At 40.8% G+C, this 26,583-nt stretch overlaps 1 protein-coding gene across 2 annotated transcripts in view; it reads left to right on the forward strand.

Annotated features, from left to right (window-relative positions):
• GOLIM4 (golgi integral membrane protein 4) overlaps nt 1–26,583 on the forward strand; it is an 84,121-nt gene that overhangs the window by 54,288 nt on the left and 3,250 nt on the right. Inside the window, exons 7-15 of one of the 2 annotated variants that reach the window (XM_075268712.1) lie at nt 527–610; nt 2,203–2,373; nt 3,864–4,235; nt 5,453–5,685; nt 6,523–6,596; nt 19,177–19,286; nt 20,187–20,342; nt 20,821–20,889; nt 24,583–24,657. In XM_075268712.1, the coding sequence (XP_075124813.1) occupies nt 527–610; nt 2,203–2,373; nt 3,864–4,235; nt 5,453–5,685; nt 6,523–6,596; nt 19,177–19,286; nt 20,187–20,342; nt 20,821–20,889; nt 24,583–24,657 (1,344 nt within the window). The remainder of the gene's footprint in view (nt 1–526; nt 611–2,202; nt 2,374–3,863; nt 4,236–5,452; nt 5,686–6,522; nt 6,597–19,176; nt 19,287–20,186; nt 20,343–20,820; nt 20,890–24,582; nt 24,658–26,583) is intronic. The other variant, XM_075268713.1, reaches the window with a different exon arrangement.

Consider the following 26,583-nt stretch of genomic DNA (forward strand, 5'->3'; position numbering starts at 1 on the left):
CCTCAATTTACTGGTCTCTGGACTGTTTGTGCCAGATGACTACTGCAGACACGGACAGGCCTCAGTGGCCACTGGTGACATCAGTCGGGACATCTGTATACAAACCTGTATTTCCACCACTGGAAACAGAGCCCTGGAGGGAGATGAGTAAAGTGTTCTGTTTTTTTTATTATTATTATTATTATTATTATTAATAATAATTTATTTTTTATGCTTATGGCCCTGTCCGCAGCCTTATTAAACAACAAAATGGGTAACCCTTTAATAAGGTGACCTGAGGTAGTGCTGTATGAGCTCTCCATATCAGTGAGGTAGTTCACACTACGTTTGTCACTTTCAATCCAGTACATGTGTCACATTCTACAGCTGAATTCTGAAAATATATCAAATCAATGTGAGGTCTCTTACAGTAAATGGAAACCTATCCTTACAAGATGATCATTTTGTAGCTCTGCCAAAATCCCTGTATACAAGTTTATCATTTGTGATGTAAACCTATGACCTAAGTCTTCTTCTTTCAATGTAGCAACAGCATAAGAACATGGTCTCCCAATATGAACAGGTTGTAATGAGCTTGGACCACCACAAGAGTGCGCTGACTGCCGCACAGGTCAGATGAAAGGACAATCCTTGTGTCTTGCCCGCAATTACTTCCTCTGGTTACGGTGGCATGCTACTCAGCTTGCATGTGGAATTGGCCTTATCTGTCTCTTGGGGTGTCCGCCCCAGCCCTCCCTGCTGTAGTAAAATCAGGAGCTATTCCTAAATAACATTTTAACAAGCATGAAGGAACAGGACACATTTTTCTCAGCTTTTATTTGACTGCTCGCTACCAAGTGCATGTACAGTATGGGAGAGGGTTAACACACTGTATGAAAACTAATCCAAAGTGAATTTTGAATGTGGCTACCGCTAATGTATTTTACTTGTTTGACCAGTGTTGTAGAAAATGATATTATAATGTCTATATTTGAGTAGCGGCAGTACAGCGTACATCCACCTTGCGTGGACTGGAAGTAAATAGATTCATCTATGGCTGCCAGCCTTTTCGGTATTACATTTATGATTAGCCAGTGCATTACGCTGATCACTTACACTGAACGATAAGGTGCCAGTGCATTACACTGATTGGTAAGGTTTTAGGCAGCCTTATACATAACAGTTATTATGATAGGGATTGGCGCACAAAAAACATTCCATTCAGACCCTTATGTTACCAGAACAGCGCTCCCATGTTTCCGACGTGAATGAAGCAGTGGTTATGGATCTAACTGAGATAGCTGAATGCTGTATTTCACTATCCTTATCTGTCTCATAGGCTATGAATGGATGCATGTCCACCACTCTGTTCAGTCGTGGGACATAGGACCCCCATTCTCATTATTGGAGGTCCCAGCAGTCAGACTTCATTTATCACCTATATAAATAGGCCATTAAAATGAGAAATCAGGGATCGGCTGAAGAAAGTACTTATGTCCCAACTTTAGTCATATAAAGAATACTGAGACAGTCAATACTAGACTATTTTGTAAGATGCTAATAAGGTCATGCGGTTTCCAAATACTTATGTGACCTAATAACTTGACTGTGTCTTTCTTCTTCTGCTTAGCACTTCTTTCGTACCAAGTGGAAGAAAATGTTAAAGGGATTATGGCACTCTGCTTTGGATTTATGTCTCTGCTCTATTTCAAAATACTTGCTTCGGAGAAACGTGCCATTATGTTTTTTTCATGACCCACTGCTCAGCCATGTCTCGAATGCTGAAAAACAACTGTTGTCGCCTCCTGACTATATGTCAATTTGCAGTCTGCCAAGATTTGAAGAAGATTTAACCTTCCTTGCATCAGGCCGCAGGATTACATGGCTTTAATTTATTTCCTATAAATCCTAGACCAAGCAATCCCTTTGACAGTTGCTCTTTTTGGTACTTTGCCTGAAAGTAAAATGCTCATCTGTGGATCTGATGTATCATTCATTGGCTTATAACTTCTCTGGTTTTGTGAATGCTTTTAATTCCACTAATTAGCACATTCCTCTTCTTCCTCTTCGCACCGATGCCTACGTTGATGGATGGGGGTCAGCCTGACTTGGATGTGCAAGTAGCATTGCTGCACTGAATAACTTTGCTGTTGGATGTGCACAATGTGCAGACATTAAGAATCTGATATTCTCATCCTCATTTTTCATATTTTTTTTTCATAGAAACAAGTAGAAGACTTTTTACAGCTCAAAAATGCTCTAAATAAAGTGTCCAGTCTTCAGCAGCAACCAGAAAAAAACACACTCCCCACAGTGCCTAAAATAGGAGCATCAGTTTCAGCCCTGAACAGACATATAACAGGACAACAGGTTGTAGATAATAAGTTACCACTGGTAAGTGAACCATATAGAGGAATTAAGTAAATAATACAACACTAGTTTAAAGGGGTATTCCAACCAAAAGCATTTGTCACCTATCCACTGCATAGTCCTATAAGCAAGAAGGGACCAAGACCCCTTCTATATGTTTTTCAATGTATTATTGATGGGCACAAAAGCACATCTGTAGGCTTACTATCTATCTATCTATCTATCTATCTATCTATCTATCCATCTATCTATCAGGATCTTGGTCCCTTCTTGCATATTGAACTTCTCTGGTGGTTTTAGTTGGAATCCCCCTCCCCACATCAAAGTTAGCACACCAACAAAACAGCAGTCTCCCACCAGTATAGCATTTGACACTTGTCCAGTGGATAGGTGATAGATACTTTTGGGAGGATTAACCCTTTCAACAGTGCATATATTTTCTGCAATATATTGCACATGGCAAATGCACTGTCCAAGCGTCCGCCCAAAATCCATCCTGGTGCACCCTCAAACCAGCTTTTGAATGTAGACAATGCTTATTATTGAAAAAATATACACACACACACTTACCTTATAACCCATAACAGTCCTCCTTCCTACTGGACTGCCAATACTAGCAGCTTAAATACCCCCCACCATTTTCCTCAGTGAATCAACAAAAGAGCATGGACATTGCATATGTCACACACTCGAATGCTAAGTAGCACTTCAGTTTAGGTGGTTTAGCAAGAAATTAATACACTGGCGAGAGTTAGAGACCTCATTCCGTAAGAAACTTAAGTTTTTACTGAAGTTTTCCTTTTTCTTTTTTTGTTTTGATATATCATTTAAGTGATATCTTGTATTCTTCATACTATTTATTCTGATATATTTTTTTAAAGAATAATATTTTTTATGTCTCAGACAAAGAGCAAGATCACACCAGATCATGCGACCAAAGAAGTCCTGCATTCAGGACGTTTATGTCCAACAAAATAACCCCAGTATATTTAGTGGGATTTTTTGCACTCCATTGGCATCGAATATTTTTATTTTTATTTATCACTCTGCTCCTAAAATGGAGCACATACCCATATTGATCTGTGTTTTCTAAATGCATTATTTTCACATTATTATTAATAATATTATTTATACCACATGTAATATATCTTTTAAATTTAATGTGTTGGCATATGTGTAATAGATACTCTGTATCGTGTAGGTATTATTTTTTATTATAGCTTTCTGTATAGTGTTTTGTTCTTATGAGCTTTTCTTACTAATGATACATTTATGTAATGTGATGATTTCATTGTTTTCATACCTTCATTAATACATCCTAGAGCTGATATATTTGTCTTCTGCAATTTGCACTTTGTAGTATTCCTATAGGCTATGCGAGTGTAGCTCTAAATTCACCGCTGCACTGAAAGAGTGAAAATAACCCTGAGAGAAGTAAATCTGACTCTGGTTAGCATAGAATTACATAGATATGTGCATATTTCTTGCTAATAAAAGTGTATTGGTCTCCGCAGATAAACATTCAGGCTCAGCATGAGGCTGGACATGAAGACACAGTCACACCGAGCCTGGCTGCTAATGAAGAGGGTGAACATCAGGACACAGAGCGAAGTGAACTTCACAAGGCAGATGAGGACATTGGCCCTCCGCAGGAAGCTGCTCTAGTCACAGAGCATCCTGTGGAGGTGGAAGAAGAACATAAAAAAGAGCTGGAGGAGGAAGAGATGGAGCAAGTGGGGAAGCCAGAACGTTTGGTGGAGGAGCAAGATCAATTGCAGGAGGAACAAGACCAGCACAGGCAGTCTGAAGATGATCAGAGACCCGTAGGACATGAAGAAGATGGGGAGGAGGAGACCAACTTGCTGCATGAACAGGAACATGCTGAGGTGAGGACAGTGCTACCCTGTTAGAGGCAAGGTTATGTCCACTGCCAGAGAAACGTACAAGCAAAACCTCCTGAGAACTGCACTGTAACTAGATGGTGCGCAGGTTTTCATGGTCTGAGTGACAGAAATATCCTGTCAGCATGGAGAGAGGTTTAAGTGGCACAGCTTAGTTTACAAACATACATGTACTGTAGAAGCTTCACCTGGAGACTTCAGACCGTACTGTCCCAGATTAATAAAAAGTGTCTAAGAAAAGGATGATTTATATTATTTTATGGTACAAGGTAAGACATACCGGCTGAATAAAGTGGACTGAATGGAATAAGCATAATGGAAACATAAGCTTGGTGAAGTTTGTGATGACCTAGGACATATTCTACAATAAGCTAATAATCCACAATGTTCGTCCAATGTATTTTAAAAGTAATGCCTTCTGGTGTCTCCTTAATACAGCCCATTCCCCATAAAATATTTGCTGCAGTTACTGGATAATTTCTTTATACTCTATTTTATAATCATTACTTTCATGCACAGATTCCCTATCCGCTTGAGAGCTTGTACATCACCAATCCAAAGAGCAGTCTTAACCAATGATTGGTCACTGGGTGCGTTTTAGACTATCCCAGACTCCCTGGAGGCACTGTAGTCCCTTATAGGTTGTGAATGGACCTTCACCTTTATTAGTTGATTTCTAAATCGTTAGCAATAGTACTAAATACTTTTCTAATTTGACTTGAGTATAATATATGTTCAATTCATTAGATACTTGCTGTAACTAATAAGAAATTGATTTGAAAAGAAAGCTCGACTCAATTCTTGACCCAATGTCAAACGTCAATTCTGTGGTCTTGACCTATCGGTAAGTGCATGTAGATACAGCTAGGTAGCCGCATGCAGGGTTGTGTACCTTCTGACGCTGGGTTCACAACAGCGTTCGGTTCTCCGTATCAGGTTTCCGTCTTCTGCCGGTTAAAAAAAAAAACGGTTTAGCCGCAGAGAGCATAAAACGCTCACGGACGCTCACAGCTGGACACCTTTCAAACCCATTCAAAGGAATTGGTTTGAAACATGACTGCAGGTTTCCATCTCCTGCCCAGTTTCGTGCAGGAAATGGAAACCTGCAGAACAGAGACCTGGGCGCAGATGTGAACGAGCCCACCAGTTTGGAAACACAGATGTAAACTCATCTTTATTTACTTATTGTTTGTCTTTAACAGAGCGATCAGACCCCTAAGCCTCAACTTAAATATAAATCTATCTATGAGGAACAGTTGGAACAGCAAAAGCTAGCAGCCCAACGTGAGGAGGAAGCCAGACATCTCCACGAGCGCCAGGAGTCACTACAGCAGCATAGGATACAAGAACATATTCTACAACAGAAACATGTTAAAGATCTGGTGATGGAGCGGCAAAACAAGTACAAGGCGGCACAAATTACAGACAAGCTAAGGTGTGGCATACTCTTCCCAGCACTAAGCTTGCCGAAAAAAAAAATATCTATCTATCTATCTATCTATCTATCTATCTATCTATCTATCTATCTATCTATCTATCTATCTATCTATCTATCTATCTACAGGGTGGGCCATAAGTCCTGCACCACCCCTATAAAATGAGAACCGCATGAAATTTAGTAACCAAATGTCATGATATATGGTTTGGCAGTGGGAAAAACTTTTAGGCTATGTTACTGAGTTGGCGGCCATCTTGAAATCCGCCATCTTGGATGCAACTGTACTTTTTCAAATGGGAAGGGGGTGTTGTGATACATCAAATCGATAGAGAATTTGATGAGGAATTCAAAGGTGTGCTTGGTTTTGACATATCTTTATTCCTTGACATGTTATTGACATTTTTGTGTGGTGTGACTCTCACTCACACAGCTCACAGAATGTATATATGGCCATGGTAGCTTAAAGGGTTTGTCCGGGATAAAAAGAAATTTTTACCTTAAATTAAACATTCCCCGCCCATCTACTTTTTAAATCGTTTTTATTAATAAAAGTGAATATTTACCTTGATCGCGGGGGCGGTCAAGTCAATATAGGACTTATTAAAAAGGGGTTTTCTGGTATTTTAATATTGATAAACTGTCTTCAGGTTTCATTCATTGGTCATATGGCCATGAGTCACTTTTATTTACTTTTAAAGACAAAGTCCGATTTATACCCTATAGGATGGCAACCATTTCACACATATGATTAAGGACACATTACTAAAATTGATTATATGTAGATAAATAAATAATATATAATTGATCTGATTATTTTCTGTGCTATCATTTTAGGGAACAGTATGATAACATGGACAATGATATTGTACAAGGAGAGGAAGAGCAGCGTTTACAAGAAGAAGCAGGAGGTATGAGTTCTCTTCCAACATGCACAAATGTTTTAGACATATAGTAAAATATGTAGTCTAGCTTTATTTATAAAAGGGGTTTCCCACTGTAGAGACTTATTCCCTATCATGTAGATAGGGATAAGTGTCTGACTGCTGGGACTCCCAATTATCAGGAGAACATGGGTATACCCAATTTCTAGGATGGTGCTCTCCAGCAATCCTATAAAAGTGAGGGGAATGGAGAACAAACATCCACACCACTGTTGTATTGATATGGGGCACTCAGGGAAACCTGCAAACCTCCATATTCATGATTGTTGGGGTTCTCAGTACTTTGATGCCCAATAGTCAGGCACTTTTCACCTACCCTTTGGATAGAGGATATTAAAAAGTATCTGACACCAGATCTGAAAAGCCCAGTGACCTGCATCAGCACCCTGGGCATTTTGGTATTTGTTCATTAAAATCTGTTAAACCATTCCAAAGATATAAGCCCTTTTAGTGTTTATGCAAATTATGGTATACTGTCCAAGTGGGCGGTGTATGACATACAGCACACAGAGACCCTTCCCCAGAGAAACCTCCCTGGAAAACTGTATTGTAAAGGGCAGGACAGCAGTTTGAGCTTCTGACCAGACTTTTTAGATTACATTAAACTCCAGTTAGAACACGCAGCTAAACAGATGTTACTGATGATGGATCTAACCTAAAGAAGCAAAAGTAGGCAAACATCCAAAAATATGGAAAATAGAAAACAGGTATTCATCACGTAAAGATAGATTCTCCCAGTAGGGTATGTTTGTAGCCGTGAAAATACCAATAAAAATGATCTAATGGGGGGGAAAAAAAGGTACATGCTCACAATGAGTTTTTAAGATCACATTTGGACATCAGCTTTAAATTATTGTAGATTTGTAGATTAAAGTAATTGGCCTTTAAATATAAGGGTGTCCCTTGTATGCAATAAATGGCAAAGAGCTATAGACGATCAATGTGTCCTGTACAATAGTCTTTCATCACAGATCTCGGTCTCCTGTTTGTAGCCTGGTTGAATGACAATATGTTTAAGCAATTACTATGTGGTTATGATATTTCAGTCGAATGCTTAATACCTGTGTACATTCTGTGTGTGTCTGTAACAGCTGCAGCTGGAATCCATTACAGTCACCATTGACACTAAATTGCTAAGAGCCGCTGCTTAACAGGTCCCTATGAGTTACAGAATATATTTGTTTGTATTTTTACTGTGCCTTGTGGACTTTACACCATGCATACAAAAGACTGAATGTGTTTTGCCAGTAATTAAAATGATCATTCATGTGTTTGTGCTTCCATAAATACATATAAAAACATCAAGTACAAGCATAAACGCTAAATAACCACCCCAAGCCCTGGAAAATGGATACGTTCATTTAGTTGGTGAAACAGGTGATGTTGAAAGCCTCAGCAGTTGATGCAACATAACCCTTATGACTGTCTCTGTCTCGGAAAGATTTAGGGTGAGACATAATTTGCAATGGTAAGGGTCTGTTGCAGGTTCACAGCTGTATTTGTGGCGGATTTTACCTGATATGTTGCAAGAGTGAACACTGTAGCAAAAATGTGCACATAAGTTAAGATGTCTAACAGACTAAACATTTCTAATTCCATGAAGATTCCATAAGGATTTTTTTGTTCATTGTGTGGATGAGGCTTTGTAAAACATTATCCACTTTGTTGCTACCATATTTGCTGTAGATGTTTCACTTTAATTTCTGAAGAAAATGTAGCCCTTATTCCTCAATTGTGGACATACTTTACCACTGGTTATCCTTTGTGATGTTAAGGAATTTTTTTTTCTGCAATTTCTTAACATAGTAGTATTATAACTCCTGCTTTTGCATGCTGCTGTCTATAGCATCCTCCACAAGAAGTCTGCTCAGACTACACATCTTAAAACTGACCATACACATAATACTTTATTGGTTGGCCAAATGCCAGAACGGTTAGTACCTGCCACTGGACACTTTTGACAGTGATTATCCATGTAATATACTGTAGGATCAGACATGCTGAAATCTGATACTCCTTGGCTCAGATGGTAGACATCTTGGAAATATTAGACTGCCCTCATATCTCTCTGTCTTATAAAAATGAATTTCTGTCTGTCTGTCTGTCTGTTCTTTATGCGCGACCAAACAACTGGACCAAATTTGGCACACAGATACTTCAGGTGTCCGGGAAGGTTTAAGACGAGAAACCAACTCACTTGGACGTACCGTTCTGGAGATACAGCTTTTCCAAGACCTTGACCCCCCATTAGCCAAAACAAACCTGCAAGTCTTTCACTCATATTCCAACTGTAATACACACAGTCACTGCACATGTACAATCCAACACTGATAACCAAGCTGAGATCAGAGGATTAGATGCACAGGTCAGCACACAATATCATATGTCAGAGGATTAGATACGCGCGTCTGCACACAGTTCTACATGCCAGAGGATGAGATACGTGCATCTGCTCACAGTTCCACATGCCAGAGGATTAGATACACATGTCTGCACAAAATACCATGCGCCAAAAGATTTGATACACGTGTCTGCACTAAGTTCTACATGCCAGAGGATTAGATACATGCGTCTACACAAAATACCACACGCTGGAGGATTAAATACACAGGTCAGCACACAGTATCACATGGAAGAGGATTAGATACACGCGTCTGCACACATTTCTAAACACCAGATGATTAGATATGCACGTCTGCACAAAGTACCACACGCTGGAGGATTAGATACACAGGCCAGCACACAGTATCACAAGCCAGAGGATTAGATAGACGTGTCTGCCCACAGTTCCACATGCCAAAGGATTAGATACGCGTGTCTGCACACAGTTCTACACACCAGAGGATTAGTTACACGTGTCTGCACAAAGAACCAAATGCCAGAGGATTAGATACACAAGTCAGCAAATAGTATCACACACCAGAGGATTAGATACGCGCATCTTCACACAGTACCACACGCCGGCCGGAGGATTAGATACGCGCATCTGCACACAATACCACACGCCAGAGGATTAGCTACGCGCCACTGCACATTCCACACGCAAGAAGATTAGATCCGCACCTCAACACATTATACCACATGCCAGAGGATTAGATACGCGCATATTCACAGTTTTACACATGGAGGATTAGATACGTACGTCTATACACAGTTATACATGCTGCAGGATTAGATACGCATGTCTGCACACAGTTCCACATGCTGCAGGATTAGATACGCCCGTCTGCGCACAGTTCCACACGCTGGAGGATTAGATACGCACGTCTTTATACAATACCATTCAATGGAGGATTAGATCCGTGCCACTGTAAACAATACCACATGGTGGAGGATTAGATACGCACTACTGCACACAATACAACACGGGGAGGGTTAGATACACATGTCTGCACACAGCACCACACGCCAGATAATTGGATACGCATGTCAGTACACAGCACCACTTGCCGGAGGTTTAGATACATACGTCTATACACAGTTACACATGCCGCAGGATTAGATACGCACGTCTGTGCACACTTCCACATGCCGGAGGATTAGATACGTACGTATTTACACAATACCACATGATGGAAGATTAGATACGTGCCACTGCACACAATACCACACACCAAAGGATTAGATACACGTGTCTGCACACAATAACACACGCTGGAGGTTTAGATACACAAGTCAGCACACAGTATCACACGACGGAGGATTAAATACACATGTCTGCACAGAGTACCACAAGCCAGAGGATTAGATATGTGCTTATGCACAAAGTACCAAGCACCAGAGGATTAGATACATGCGTCTTCACACAATGCCACAGGCCAGAGGATTAGATACACACCACTGCACACAATACCACACACCGGAAGATTAGATACACGGCTCTGAACAGAGTACCACAGGTGGTTAAGCAGCCGGCCGCCGGCAAAGTCAGCCACTTCCACAATGGAAGCGGCCGACTTTGCCGGCGGCCGGCTGCTTAACCACCTGCATGCCGGCTGTGTCCATTCATTCCTATGGGTGCGTGCTATTCGAAACGGGAGTTTCGAATAGTACTCGCTCATCTCTAATAGTTTTTTATGTATTTACTTTCCTAGGAATTCACTCATTGGCTTTTTAATTTATTAGTGAATTTTACTGCTTCTGACTGTCACCCATTTATGAAAGAGCCTGAGCTGGATTCTGAGATGGTGGTTTGACCTACTGACTCCACAATTCTCAACATAACAACTAGTTGAGGAAAACTGATAATTAGAGATGGAGTCTGTAAAGGAGAAAATCTAATTATCAATGCAGGATATCTATTAAAAATATATCAGAAATAATGTCATTACCTCTGTACCGTACACACAGGATGGATAATACTGAAAAGTCACCTACACTCACCGGCCACTTTATTAGGTACACCTGTCCAACTGCTCGTTAACACTTAATTTCTAATCAGCCAATCACATGGCGGCAACTCAGTGCATTTAGGCATGTAGACATTGTCAAGACAATCTCCTGCAGTTCAAACCGAGCATCAGTATGGGGAAGAAAGGTGATTTGAGTGCCTTTGAACGTGGCATGGTTGTTGGTGCCAGAAGGGCTGGTCTGAGTATTTCAGAAACTGCTGATCTACTGGGATTTTCACGCACAACCATCTCTAGGGTTTACAGAGAATGGTCCGAAAAAGAAAAAACATCCAGTGAGCGGCAGTTCTGTGGGCGGAAATGCGTTGTTGATGCCAGAGGTCAGAGGAGAATGGCCAGACTGGTTCGAGCTGATAGAAAGGCAACAGTGACTCAAATAGCCACCCGTTACAACCAAGGTAGCCAGAAGAGCATCTCTGAACGCACAGTACGTCGAACTTTGAGGCAGATGGGCTACAGCAGCAGAAGACCACACCGGGTGCCACTCCTTTCAGCTAAGAACAGGAAACTGAGGCTACAATTTGCACAAGCTCATCGAAATTGGACAATTGAAGATTGGAAAAACGTTGCCTGGTCTGATGAGTCTCGATTTCTGCTGCGACATTCGGATGGTAGGGTCAGAATTTGGCGTCAACAACATGAAAGCATGGATCCATCCTGCCTTGTATCAACGGTTCAGGCTGGTGGTGGTAGTGTCATGGTGTGGGGAATAGTTTCTTGGCACTCTTTGGGCCCCTTGGTACCAATTGAGCATCGTTGCAACGCCAAAGCCTACCTGAGTATTGTTGCTGACCATGTCCATCCCTTTATGACCACAATGTACCCAACATCTGATGGCTACTTTCAGCAGGATAATGCGCCATGTCATAAAGCTGGAATCATCTCAGACTGGTTTCTTGAACATGACAATGAGTTCACTGTACTCCAATGGCCTCCACAGTCACCAGATCTCAATCCAATAGAGCATCTTTGGGATGTGGTGGAACGGGAGATTCGCATCATGGATGTGCAGCCGACAAATCTGCGGCAACTGTGTGATGCCATCATGTCAATATGGACCAAAATCTCTGAGGAATGCTTCCAGCACCTTGTTGAATCTATGCCACGAAGAATTGAGGCAATTCTGAAGGCAAAAGGGGGTCCAACCCGTTACTAGCATGGTGTACCTAATAAAGTGGCCGGTGAGTGTAAAGCTTTTAATTGTGGAGTCCATAGACATGTTTTTAGTTAGTTTGTATGCTATAATTGTAATGAGTGTAAATGACTTTCTAGGGATTTTTCTTCTATCGTAAATCAATGTAAAAAAACCCCCCAAAATAATAGTAATTGAGCCAACATTGGTAGATTCATGCAATTACACAAACAACATTAACACTCCTTGATAAGGTAATATTTTTATAGATTCTTTATAAATTCCACTGCCAACAATGTGTCAAGTTGCTTGAAAAACAGGTACTACTTTTAAAAAATATTCTTTTTTTTATATGGATCATAATACAGCCATTTCTGGGGTTTTACTTGAATAGTAATATTTATAAAAGTAAACCTTTAGTTACTTAGTTCCCAGATCAATCCTATTTAAGGCAGATAATTGGTCGTATAAGCTGTGCCTGGGTTTGTGTTGGAGCTGTTTTTTAATTATTGACCATGGAACATTCGGTTGTGTCCTCTGGTTACAAATGTAACATCGCTGCAGTGCAGAGCTTGCAGGCTGTATTTATCTCTCACAATTCAGCAAAGCACAAGCCCAGTAAAAGAGATCTCCTCACCTTTATTACTCTATGTAGAGCCAAAGCCATAACTGAAATAATACTGTGGAATGGACAACAACTTGGAGACTAGTGAACTAGTGAATGTTACTGTATAAATCCATCCGAGTTTCTGTTAAAATACTTTAGTAACAGAGAATGATGCTTGAGCTGGGCAAATAGATCAGCCCTTAAAGTAAATGGAAGGAAACGCAGTAATATATAATTGAAGTTTAATGACTGTCCGATAATGTTTGTCTACGGATCCTCATGGGGTGTTACCCTTTCACTTAGATAAATGTTAACTGCAGCCAGCTGTATTTTGTTGCAGCTGATGTTATTAATGCCTGTAGATGGATAGATTTCAAGCTGAAAAATGAACTGCTGTTCACATAGGCTTGGTCATTAGATCCCCTTAGAACATCTAAAATACATTCATTGACAAAATAAATGATGCACCAAGGAGTAGTTGGAATCAAATGAAACTGTAGGAAAGTAATGATGCTATATGCAAATGACTACAATATTAAAGAAAAGGATACATTTATTGGGGAATAAAACTGTACAAATGAAAGGAGGCTCTAGTAGCTTGTTGGGCTGCCTCTGGACTGGATACAAGATAAGATAGGGATGGGCATGGAGGCAAACAGGTTCTGAATGGTATCAAACAGCATATTTACCCACAGATGTTTCAGCTGGGCCTGTAGATCCTACGCACTAGGTTGATGATGCTGTCCCATACATGCTTGATTGGTGATAAGTATGGCAACTGGAATTGAATGGAACTGTTGTAATTTGAGACTTTTCTTACAAACTCTTGCTTTGTGGGTGAGCATTATCCTGCTGAAAAATGCCAGATGGAAGCCGCGCCATGAAAGGCAACAAATGTGACTTCAGATTCAGAATGTCCTACACATATTGCTGACCTGTTAGTATTCCTTGTGTCACTAATAGAGATAACCAGCTGTCGTGATCTCATTTGGCTCCCAAGATCATCACTCCGACAGTCGGGGCAATGTGTTGCTCCACACAAAAATGCATGAATGTAGTGCTCACAATGAGAATAGAGAAAACAAAAAAACGGGATGGAATGGGAGCGCCACTGGATGGAATCCAAGTAAATCAAAATTTAAATAAATTAATATTCGTTTATTGGTTCCAAAAAACAGGCAGAGGGTGGCTGCGCGTTTCGACGCCGTATCGGCGTCTTCCTCAGGCCAATATAGAATGTGCTGTCCAGCTTTTACAATGAGGCTTCCATACTCGATCCTGACCACCTGATCTCCAATCCCAAACAGAATCTGGATTTGTCTGGTTCTAGTTTGTACCCAAGAGTAGTTTGAGTGCTTTTTTTTATAGGGCAGCAGGCAGCAATTTTACTGCTTCGTGTGGTGAGACTGAATCAGGCCACACCTGTAATAATTTACATATATGCCTGAGACATAACTGCATGCCAAGTTTTGCAGCAATATGGCATCTGGGTGTGCTGTATTTTATTTTGTTTTGTTAATGAGCGTACTAACCACATTTCCACTAGACTTGATTAAAGGTTCTACAAATGTCTCCATATACTATTGGAATCATTAATATACCTAATAAACTTATGCTTATGAAATCATTCATCTACATTGAAAGACATACCTTTTATTCATTAATCCTCAAAGCCATTTTTGAATTAGCCAGCTTTTATTGATATGCTAATTAGCCACCATGGAGAACCAGATGTTCACTGTGCACTGTCTGCTATGTGTAAACAGGAGGAGGTGAGAACAGGGAGGTGGCTTCTGCTGATAATGATGATGACTCATCAGCCTTTCCTGCTCTCGCCTCCCCCTGTTTACACATATCACAAAGTGCTCAGTGAACATCCGGTTCTCCGTGGTGGCTAATTAGCATATCAATAAAAGCTTTGAGGATTAATGAATAAAAGGTATGTCTGGAATAGCCTTTCTAAATATATGCTTAGTTAAAAGTCACTAGAGCCAATGATAGATTCATTTTAAACTGAAACATAATGGTATTAAAAGGATAGGGGTCAATTTATGCAATGTAATACATAGGCCTGCCTATAAGGATATGTTGTTAGGTCTTGCTTAAAACTGTGAATGTTGGAAATAAATCGTATTGTCCAAGGTATTGTATTCCACAGTACAAGAAAAGTCTTCGAGATGGGAGTGGGAGATTTAGATTATGGAAAATGTCAATCTTCTATCGCAGGCAGAATGGAGAGCAGAACTAGAGTGGTAGACTGAGATGAAGGAGAAGATTTAGGGGAGTTATAGAATTGTGGGTGAGATTCGGGGCGGGTTCACATCTGTGTCGGAGTGTGGACAGTTAGATACTGTCGCAAAGACCGATGAAAGTCATTAGAGAGGAAAGCCATGCATGGAGGCCTTTTAGTTATATTTTTCTCCTACGCATTCCATTTTAAACCAGTGGATACCCAATGGACCCATTATAGTCAAATGAGTCTACCGGAATCAGTTTGTGTAGCCATTGTTTTAGCAATCTGGCTCTAGCTGACACTAGTGTGAACCTAGCACAAGACATGTGAATTGAATTTTGAAGTAAACAGGTAACCAGTGCAGTGACTGACACAGGACATTGATGTAGAAGATATATATAGAGATTAATCCTTCAGATAGACTGAAAAAGGGAAGGATCAATGAGTAATAAATTACAATTATGATAAATACATGGCTCAAAACAGCAAAAAGAGTTTCGGCTGTCTCCATGTTAAGAAATGGGAAGATTCTGGGGATGTTTAGTGTGGTGTATGAAGAACATCTTATTGCTATCTGGAAATCATGAAGTTATACACTTTGCAGCTTCTGATGGCTCACTATAATGGGTGTTCCTCAGTAGGACTACCTGTTTGTGTGTCCTGTGAGGCTGGGATTGCACGTCACTTTTTGTTGAAATACTATGCGATTTGTGTAAACCAGAAGTTTTCAATTTATTGGTGAAATGCATAGTGACGTGTTACTTAATACTCCAATTATAAACTAAACGCAGTTCTAAAAAAAGTGCATTGTTAACCCAACCTTAACGCATACGAAAGTTATGCATTACATAATTGGCCAGGCGCAGCTTACCCTCAGTGATAACAGCTGAAAACCAGCAGTCAGACCATGGCTAAAAGCCAGCTCCTGTTTAAGAAGGGGTTGTTTTCATTAAAGAAAACCTTTGATGCTCGTATACCCAGGACACCCTGGTCTGGATACACACGCACTCTATACCTGCAGGACCAGGCTTCATATGGTATTGATAACAGTAAGACTCATAAACAACAGCTGGCTTGTTTGTATCCTGAGAGCAATAGAGAGTTTTCCCTGTACTTGATAGGCTAAGAATGAAGAAAAGGCACTGATAATAGTACATACTGGATATGAGTCAGCAAAGTTCTACAACTTTTCGAAGACTATGAGAAAATAGTAGCATAGTTAATATAGTAAGCTTAGTGCCGTTATTTTTTTTAAGTCAAAGCATCTTAAAGGGGTTGTTCCATCACAAGGATCCTATCTATACTGCTTGTTAATGTGGATGTAAGACTTTTCCTAAATACACTGCTTCAGCAAAACTGCTTTGTTTGTCCACTATCTTACTTTATTCAATTCATTGTTGACACAGCCCTGACTTATCTGCTCAAAACTCAAGTGATGTATCTGCTGCTCTCAGGGGGGAGGGAGGATGGGCTAAGTGCACGGGAGCGAGCCTGTGTTTCTAGCTATTCCTGTGTCTACACTACGTGACCTAGCTCCCTGCTCTCAGATAGAGGAGAGGAGCTGCTTTCATTTCTGAACTCGTCTTCTGTTCTCCCAGTTATCAGGCTAGCTAATTCAATTGTGTTCATTATGGCAGAGACAGGCAGTATCTGTATGTAACACAGAATGGAGTTGCTCCTGCCTGTACTTCATAGTCCAGTATTGTGCATATAGTGTTGTTTGAGGACCTTTGATGACATCACAGGCCCTTCAGCCGCCCCATAGGATCACGCTATGCAGTGGACGGAGCTACACGCTAATTTGGGGGCGGAGCTAAATGGCAGGTTGCATGTGAAACCCCGCCCACCAAATGACGCAAGAAACCAGGAAGAAAGAAGATTTTACAGCAGTGAAGACTGGTGAGTATGCGACGTGGGAATACCCCTTTAAACACTTTGTGACCAGGGCACTTTCCCTGGTTCATGACCGAAGCAATTTATCCTTTTTGGTGCATGTGATTAAAGGGTTTAGCTTATTTTTGTTGGGTTATTTAAATCCTTTTTGCATCTTTATTCAGTGATGCTTTATGGCTTTATATTTACACTGCATTCAGAAATTCTCCGACCCTTTCTTTTTTCACATTTTGTTATGTTTCAGTCTTGTCCTAAAATTAAAAAAAAAGCAAGTTTTCCCCCATCATTCTACACTCAATACCCCATATTGACAAAGTGAAAACAGAATGTTAGGAATCTTTGCTAATTTATTTAGGTCTTACTAGAAGCTCCTTTGGCAGCGATTAAAACCTTCATTCTTCTTGAGTATGATGTCATGAGGTTTTCACTACTGGATTTGGGGATATTCTGCCATTCTTCTCTGTAGATTCTTTCAAGCTCTGTTAAGTTGGATGGGACCATCAGTGGACAATCATTTTCAGGTCTCTAGAGGTCCCCTGGCGATCCTGAACGACGGAGACCCTGGTGCTAAAGTTCGACTTGCGTATGATTTACTAGTACTGTCTAAAAGATAGCATCTTTAGACTAGGCAGTCTTAAATACGCCAGATTTACCAAGTGTGTGTTGCTAAATCTGTCATATTGTTAGAGTTTTCACACCTCCTATTAGTTGGTTTGGTTATAAATAGAGATGAGCGAGTAGTATTCAATCGAATACCTCCCCTGCATAGTTATTGGTGTAAAAAAGCATCAGGGCAGGTGGGAGAGGCATCAAATTTTTACTGTGTTTACCACATGGTATGCGACCAATTACACCAATAACTATGCAGGGGAGGTATTCGATCGAATACTATAGCGTTAAAACAGCAAGGAAGAGCAATATAACCACACAATTATTTGAGTCTTTTCTAATTCATACACTAATATGAGAAAAGCAACTACCTGAAAAGTGGAGAAGCAAATATATTTCTTTAATAAGTTTTATTACAAATTTTCCTATTTTTACCTATAATACTAATTTCTGAAAAGTTGTTTATAATTGAAGGTACGCTTTAAACGTTCATGGCGTATTGAGTCTCAACTTTGGACCCTTTTTACAAAAAGCCACTCTCTTTTCACACAAGTTGAAATGGTGTCTCAAACACTTGATAAATGTGGCACACACCATTTTAGAAAGTTTTTTTGCTGCAAAATACTCTGCAATTTCTGGAGGGTTAATCTTTGGTTCAGTTTTTCATAAGTAATATCTCTGTACTGTCCCTATCCCAACCACTGAAAAACACCCCCACACAGCATGATGCTGTAGGGATGATATTAGGTGATGAACGGTGATTGGTTTCCTCCAGATATTTTGGTTTTCAGACCACAGAATGATTTTTTTCACAGTCTGTGATTCCTTTTGTATTTGCAAACTTCAACTTCAGCTTTTTCATGTGTCTTTTTTATTATTATTTATTATTATTATACTCTGCCATAAAGCCCAGATTGGTGGAGTTCTGCAGTGATGGTTGATCTTCTGGAAGTTTCTTTCATCTGCACAGAAGATCTTTTTTCACTCATTCAGAATGACCAGTGGTTTCTTGGTTGCTTCTTGTACCAAGGACCTTCTTCCCTGCTAATTTAGTTTGTGGGGCAGACAGGTCTAGGAGTCCTGCTTGTTCCAAACTTCTTCTATTTAGTGACTATGGAGGCCACTCTTGGAATCTGTACCTTCACACAATCCTGTCTCCGAGCTCTACAGACTGTTCTTTCCTCCTCATGGCTTGGATTTTCTCTGCTTTTCTTGGATTTTCTCTGCTGTGAGCAGGTCCATGGTAAAATGGCATAACATCCATATGCCACCAAAGCACAGCTAGCCCAAACCACAAAACAGACAAGTACTGTATAGGTCATGTCCTGACTTTTGTTCCAGCTCAGAACCCCATACAAGGACCCCTACTAGTACACAGGTGTATTTTTGGGGTCATAGAAAATAGTAGGTCATGTTCATATGCAAATCACGTGCAATCAACAGAATTTACAACAGGTAAACAAAGTATGGAAGCATCTCAAATGTAGACCCAGCATCTGTTACCCACAACCAGGACCACTTTTTAACTCTTTAGATCTAAATTCTCAGCACTTACTGTCAAAACTGGCAAATTATTGTTTCTATTGTGTAATGAATTGCAATATACCATATAACATTGTGTTCCTGATGTAATCTATAGAAAATATCATTGTACTTTATTCCAGCATATGATAGGGACAATCACCAAGATGAAGCTGAGGAAGAAGGTGACATGGCCAAAAATGGTAATGAGGAGCAAGCTACAGACCAGCAGATTATCAGCAGAGAACAAGAGGTATGTCTGACACACTACATAGACAGAAGTATTGGGATACACCTCTTAAAGAGGACCTGTACAAAATGCTAAATTCACAATCCTCTTGAATACTTTTTGATATTGTATCTTTATTAATTTTTTAATTATCATTACTAATTAAATCTAAAGTAAAACAGGGAAGAGAAATTTAGAAGAAACAGGGAGCATTTCCATATTACCAGTAGTAGGATAGTAATGACAAGGCAAAATCGGAGTAGAAGGGTCAGCAGTCATCATATCCAAACTATCTAGATCATTCGTCGAGTAGCTCACCTGAAGCAAGAACCACAGAGTAGTCTAAGGCCGAAAGCCACATCATTTAATAGGAATAAGTCAGAAACAATATAAATCAAAATCAACTGTAAGGGGGTGGGGGGATGCTATACCTACCCATTAACAAACACCTAGGTCAGACCATAAGAGAGCATTCAGGCAGATTGTGGTTAGCCTGTTTCTCAATCTCAGTCCACTTGTTGTAAGCCCATTATAAGCACTTTTTACACTCAAAAAAATGTATTTCAGTCTTAGGGCCTGGTCAACAGCCCTTTCACTTCTCTTTGTGTTACATAGTTATTTTCCTGTTTGTAATGACTTGTAGTACACTAGAGAAGAAGCTAGTCAGGCCAAGTGTCATTTTGTTGAAAATGTTAGCACCCATGTTAAAATTGCCATAAGCCATAATTTTGATGTGTATATCGTTTACAAAAGGTGAAAATGAATCTAAAACACTATAAGTAATTACCATAAAGAATTGAATGTGTATTACATGTATTATGTTTATTATTATTATTAGTATTATTATGTGTATTGTGTACAGAGCCATAGAACGTAACTCATTGTAAGAAATGTATTTAATCATGATTTCTGCATGTACACCAGGCTGCCGGAGAGGATGTGAACCCTGCAGATGATCCCAATAACCAAGGGGAAGATGAATTTGAAGAGGCAGAACAAGAGCGGGAGGAGAACCTACCAGATGAGAATGAGGAGCAGAGGCAGCAGCAGGACCAGGCAGAGAAACAAGAGCATTTAGTGGTAAGGCATTTTATATTTTCTGAAGAAAGTGCCACAGGAAGTCACTTGGAGGCAGAAGAACTCCACAAGACAGGAACCTACGAGAGCCAGCTCACTGATAACCCGCACACTTCAGCTTTCCATCTAAATAGTCATAGCAAATACACATTTTATGCCTGACTTGCAAAGCAAATGGCTAGCGATGTTTTTTTTCCCCCCTCTTTTTACCACAAGATACTAATTATTGGAATAACATTCTCTGGTTTACTCTGAAATTCTCTTCATTGCAGTAAGATTTTTGATACAGCTTATGCCCTCAGCATCAAAAAAATCTACAGAAAGTGCAGAATATGAAAGCATTCAGACACCGAGGACTAATGAAAGCATATATTAGTGCAGAGCGCTGTGTGTATTCATCTATAAGATGTCAGTGCCAGCTGTAATATTATTAAAAGTGTGTATTATCATGTGGTTTTGTAACAATGTGTTGTTGTTGTAGATGGCGGGAAATCCTGACCAGCAAGAGGATAATGTTGATGAACAGTATCAAGAAGAAGGAGAGGAGGAGGTATTTATAACACTCTTCTATCACTGCTAAACAATGAAACATCAGAAGCATTATTCCCGCAAGCAAAAACTAAGTGGGACCCAAAGGCTGCTAGGGACATCTCCGGTGCAAGGAAAATGAGACAGATTTTGCAAAACTGGTGCAAAGGGCATGCAGTGCTCTCACCTGATTGGTTGCAGTTGGCATCTCTTTTATCAAAATTTGAGTAAAGAATAAGTAAATGTTCCCAGTTTTCTAGCTTTCATGGCTGGAGCTATGAGACTCTTATATGTGGGTTTTTATTTGTGCATAGGATTTGCTATATAATATTATTATTCATTCCACTAGTACATTGAATGAAAGTTGGCTATGCTACATATATGTAATTCTTCACTATAGCTTTGGCCATGTTCACATCTGCGTCAGAGCGTCGTTTGCAGATTCTGTTACAATTGACAGAAAAAATAGTGCAGTGCTATATTTTTCCTGTAAAAGGATGTAAACCACGACAAAAACCTACTGACTCCATTATAATACAACCAATTCTGTCAGGCGCTTTTGGTGTTCTTTATGTAGGAAGTTTAAACTTTATATCTTTATCTTTATCAGTACCGTATTTTACGGACTATAAGGCGCACTGGACTATAAGGCGCATTGCCCATGAGTGCCTTATAGTCCGTCTCGGTTCATATATAAGGCGCACCGGACTATAAGGCGCAGTCCGGTGCGGATTATATCTTATTGAAAGCGGCGGCACGCAGACTTTGCCAGCGGCCGCTTAACCCCCCGTGTGCCAGCCGCTTCTATTGGAAGCACTCGGCAGGCGAGGAGGGGCTCTATCAGCAAAATCATGCTGATAGAGCCCAACCGTAAAAGTTATATTAAACTACCCCCCCCCGTTTTAAAATAAAACCCTGAAACAGAATGTGAAACTTACCGAGCGGTGCAGGGTGGGCGGGCATTCAGGCCTCCTCTTCCTCCGATGTTCCGTCCTCCTCCTCCGGCGCTCGCTAACTGATAATGGCCTGGGCGCATGCGCAGTAGCCGTAGTAGAAGCATTATGATATTGCGCATGCGCCCAGGCCATTATCAGTTCGCGAGCGCCGGAGGAAGTGGTCAGGACATCGGAGGAAGAGGAGGCCTGAATGCCCGCCCGCCCACCCTGCACCGCTCGGTAAGTTTCACATTCTGTTTCAGGGTTTTATTTTAAAACGGGGGGGTAGTTTAATATAACTTTTAAGGGTGCATTCACACTACGGAACGCCAGCGTGTATCACAGCCGTACACGCCGGCGTTACAGCAGGGCTGCCGGACACTTCCCATTCATTTCTATGGGAGCCGGCATGCGAGCGCTCCCCATAGAAATGAATGGACTGCTTTTTTCCATTCATTTCTATGGGGAGCGCTCGCATGCCGGCTCCCATAGAAATGAATGGGAAGTGTCCGGCAGCCCTGCTGTAACGCCGGCGTGTACGGCTGTGATACACGCTGGCGTTCCGTAGTGTGAATGCACCCTTAACGGTGCCTTTTATGTATGTATGGAAGCGGCACGCAGACTTTGCCGCCGCTTCCATCCATATATAAGGCGCACCGGACTATAAGGCGCACTTACGATTTCTGAACAAATCGTAGGTTTTTATGTGCACCTTATAGTCCGGAAAATACGGTAATAGTGCCCTTATAAATGATATAGTACCTTGTATCAGTAAGGGTGCATTCACACTGAGTATACGCTGACTGATTCTGAACGTTAAAACACGTTCAGAATCAGCGCGTACAAAGCAGATCCCATTCATTTCAATGGTAGCCAGCATACGTGCGCTCCCCATTGAAATGAATGGGCTGTTTTTTTCACTATTGGTTTCAATGTGATACGCGCGTATCACATTAAAACCAATAGGGAAAAAAGCAGCCCATTCATTTCAATGGGGAGCGCACGTATGCCGGCTCCCATTGAAATTAATGGGATCTGCTTTGTACACGCTGATTCTGAACGTGTTTTACGCTCAGAATGAGATGAGTGCCCCCATTTATAAATAAACCCACTTATCAATTATACCCCACTTATAAATAGTTCCCCTCATAAATAATAGCTCTCCCTTACAATAGATGCCTTCTATATAACAGTTTCCACCTTTTTATGGGTCTCTTATAAATATTTCCTCCCCTATAAATAATAGCCTGTCTTATGGTTCACCTTATTAATAGACCCCTGTATATATAATTTCCCTTTATAATAGCCTTCTTATATGGCTAGTGGCTCCACACAGTATGACATGCTCTACAATGGCCTCCACACAGTATAATACACTTCCGAGTGGTGTAACCACCAGTATAATACTCCACAGTGACCCCCCCAGTAAAATGCTCTACAGTGGCCCCACAGAATACAATATGCTCCCGAGAAGCCCCACACAATATAATAAACTCCACAGTGTCCCCACACAGTATAACAGGCTCCCCATATTGCCCCTTCCCCCAGTATAAAGCTCCACAGTGGCCCACATTGTAATATGCTCCCCAGAGGGCTCCCTAGTATAATGCTCCACAGTATCCCCCATATATTGTTCCACGATAGCCCCACACAATATAATATGCTTCTCAGAGGGCTCCCTAATATAATGTTCCTTAGTGCCCCTTGAATAATGCTCCACAGTGGCCCCACACAATATAATATGCTCTCTAGAAGTTCCCCTCAGTATAATGCTCCACAATGGCCTCCCAACAGTATAGTATGCTCAACAGAGGGGTTCCTCCAGTATAAAACTCCACAGAGGCTATAATATGCTCTCCATAGGGCCTCCTTTAGTATTATACTCCACAGTGGTTCCACATATTATAATCTGCTCTCCAGAGTGCCCCCCCAGTATAATGCCCCACACATTATAATATGCTCTCCAGTGGGCCCCCGCAGTATAATACTCCAATGTGATCCCACACAGTATAATAAGCTCTCTAGAGGGCCCCCCCTCCCCAGTATAATGTGCCACATCAGCTCCACAGAATATAATATGCTCTCCTGACAGCCCCCAGTATAATGCTCCACAGTGGCCCCACAGACCCCCTCAGTGCTATTATTATATTCTGGTGTCTCTTCAGACCCCAGAGTATAATAATCGGAGGCCCAGGGGAGGTAAGCGAAAATAAACCTCTCCTGGGCCTCCTCGAACTACTCCGCAGACCACACTGCCGCCGGCTTCCTTTTCTCTGCGGCTGACATCACGTGTTCTGGACATCACCGCTGAGGTCTATGATTGGGCCTCAGCGGTTTCGTGGGGTTCACTGTTGGCATGCCCCATGTAACCATGAGGCCATAAGATGACGCCAGATGCCTAGGACAGGTGAGTAAAAATATTTCTTATTTTTACTCACCTCGGAAAGGGGCCCTGCGGAACCTGACGCTGTTATTGATATGGCTGGGCTTGATTCCGGGATCTGGAGTCATCAGGGTCTGGATCCTGCGGATCCCCTTGGAGACAGGGCCCTGGGCAATTGTCCAGTGTCGTCGTCTTCCCCCCCCCCCCCCTTCCAATGCCAGCTCTGTATTTATAGAAGGCACATACAATTAGGTACAGTCAGTTATTTCATTTTTCCGCTAACCTTGTACACACTTTGTATGCTCTGATATTGTTTCATACAGAGGATATCTATCTAATGCTATACATGATACATATGATATGTATCTAATAAGCTGTCTCTTATATTGTTCTATAGGTTCAGGAAGATCTAACAGAGGAAAGAAAAAGAGAACACAATGCAGAGGAACCTTATGGGGAAAATGAAGATCATGTAAGTAGCATGTAGAAAGCATGTTCTTAATGCTTTTGTATTATAATACTTAGCAATATTGTAGCCGCTGTGAACACAATACTTCATCAGATCAGCCACTCACCCTGGTTCTCATGATCAGTGGAGGTCCCAGCGGTCAGACTCCCACCAGTCAGCAAGGTACCCAGAATCTATATGTAGGAGGTAACCTCTTGTTACAGGAATACCCCTTTAACTCTATTACTATTGCAGTAGATGTCAGGGTTTGAAATATGATGCCTGCTCAGGATCTGATCAGATGCCATAACCACTGGGTCTCTAGTGTTTTACACAGCAGGGTCCAGGTGACAGAGTCCGCGGCCCTGAGTATTACCATGTGAAGACCTGCCAATGCTACATTACTACTGAGCTCTGCCGCTGCCTGTGCTCAATAGTAATACAGCAATGTTACCATAGAGTGCTATACAGTAATATTGCTGTCTATGTGGTAAGCAGTCTATCTTGCCTATATATTATAAAAAGGTATGGTTGTCACAATACAGTGATGCAAAGGAAAAATGGTAGAATTGTATTGTTCCTTTAAGTGTATAGTACAATGTTATAAAATCTATTATCTTTAAAACCCACTGAAGAGAATCTTGTAAGGCAGATTCCTTCTGAACTTCCATACTCCTGGGAGTTCCATTCTGGCATAGTTAGCGCATGACTTCTTTAGCCTTTTTACTTTGCAGATGTCACATATGGCCGTTATTTCAGTGAGCGGGAGTCCGCTGAAGTCACATTATCACCCCTGAAGGAACAATCTGGGCCCTCTTTATGCTCACATTATTTTCTTCCAGTATCACTTTTGCTGTCTGAAAGGAAGGGAGAGGGCACAAGATAAAGATTTCAGCTTCAGAAGTCACTTTTCCTGTGTTTCTGCTAGAGAATCAGTTTAATAGCCCATTGAATATAAATAGCATATAATGGATAATATACGCATGGGTCAGGAAGATATGCTTTTACCTTGATATGCTTTTAGTCAGAGAGCAGATGGAGCGCTCTGTATCTCGAAGTCTCTGATTCAATGTGTATGCACCCTGTTAAAATTACACAAGCCATAACTGAATAATGCTGGCTATTCATGTGCCCACTATATGAAATAAAAGTATAAAAACTATGTTTTTGGCTTCACGATAGTGAAGGCCTATCCTAAGAATTGGGCAGCATTACCACATTGATGGGGATACGACTCTTAGACATTTTTTTCCCTTGTTATTGGTATTAGCACATCCTCAGCAACCCCTAAAATAAATACACTAAATTGGTTATTCTACACGGCCATAAACCTTAAAATTAACATGTCAGAATTGATGTTTTCTATTCATCTGACCTCTCAAAAACAAAAAGTAATAAAAACTGATCAAAAGTTATATGTACCCACAAAATTCAAGGTCTCATAAAGTTACATTGAACTAACATTTAAAAGTTCTGAAAGCTGGGATGCAGAAAGGGATAAAATGTTACTGATTTAAGGCTAAAATGTGTTAGATCGCTAAAGGGTTAAAATGTACATAAAGAACCAGAGTGGTGTGCCACTAATATTTATTTGATCCATGAATTCAAAATTTGCAATAAAAAAATGCAATTTTAAGGAGGGTTTATCAAATTTGATTATTATCTGAAATAGGCCAATAATATTGTCAACTTTGTAAGCCCTTTAACCGGAGTACGGCACCACTAAAATAACCTCTAAACTACTTATATACTTTTGTAAAGGTTGCAGTGACATAGTGAACAGAATTTGTTCCAAAGAGCAATTTTTCTATCAAGAAACTCAACTTTTACTTTGTAGGCAGATGTTTGGTGCACTCGGATATGGCCCTGTCCGTTGCAGGACCCCTTTTTGCCAGTGGTCGCAGCACTTCAGGACCTGGTTATCTTTTTTGCTAGAGGGCAGTAATGGGG

This window comes from Leptodactylus fuscus, chromosome 3, assembly GCF_031893055.1.
Source record: "Leptodactylus fuscus isolate aLepFus1 chromosome 3, aLepFus1.hap2, whole genome shotgun sequence".
In the NCBI taxonomy this organism is placed as follows: domain Eukaryota; kingdom Metazoa; phylum Chordata; class Amphibia; order Anura; family Leptodactylidae; genus Leptodactylus; species Leptodactylus fuscus.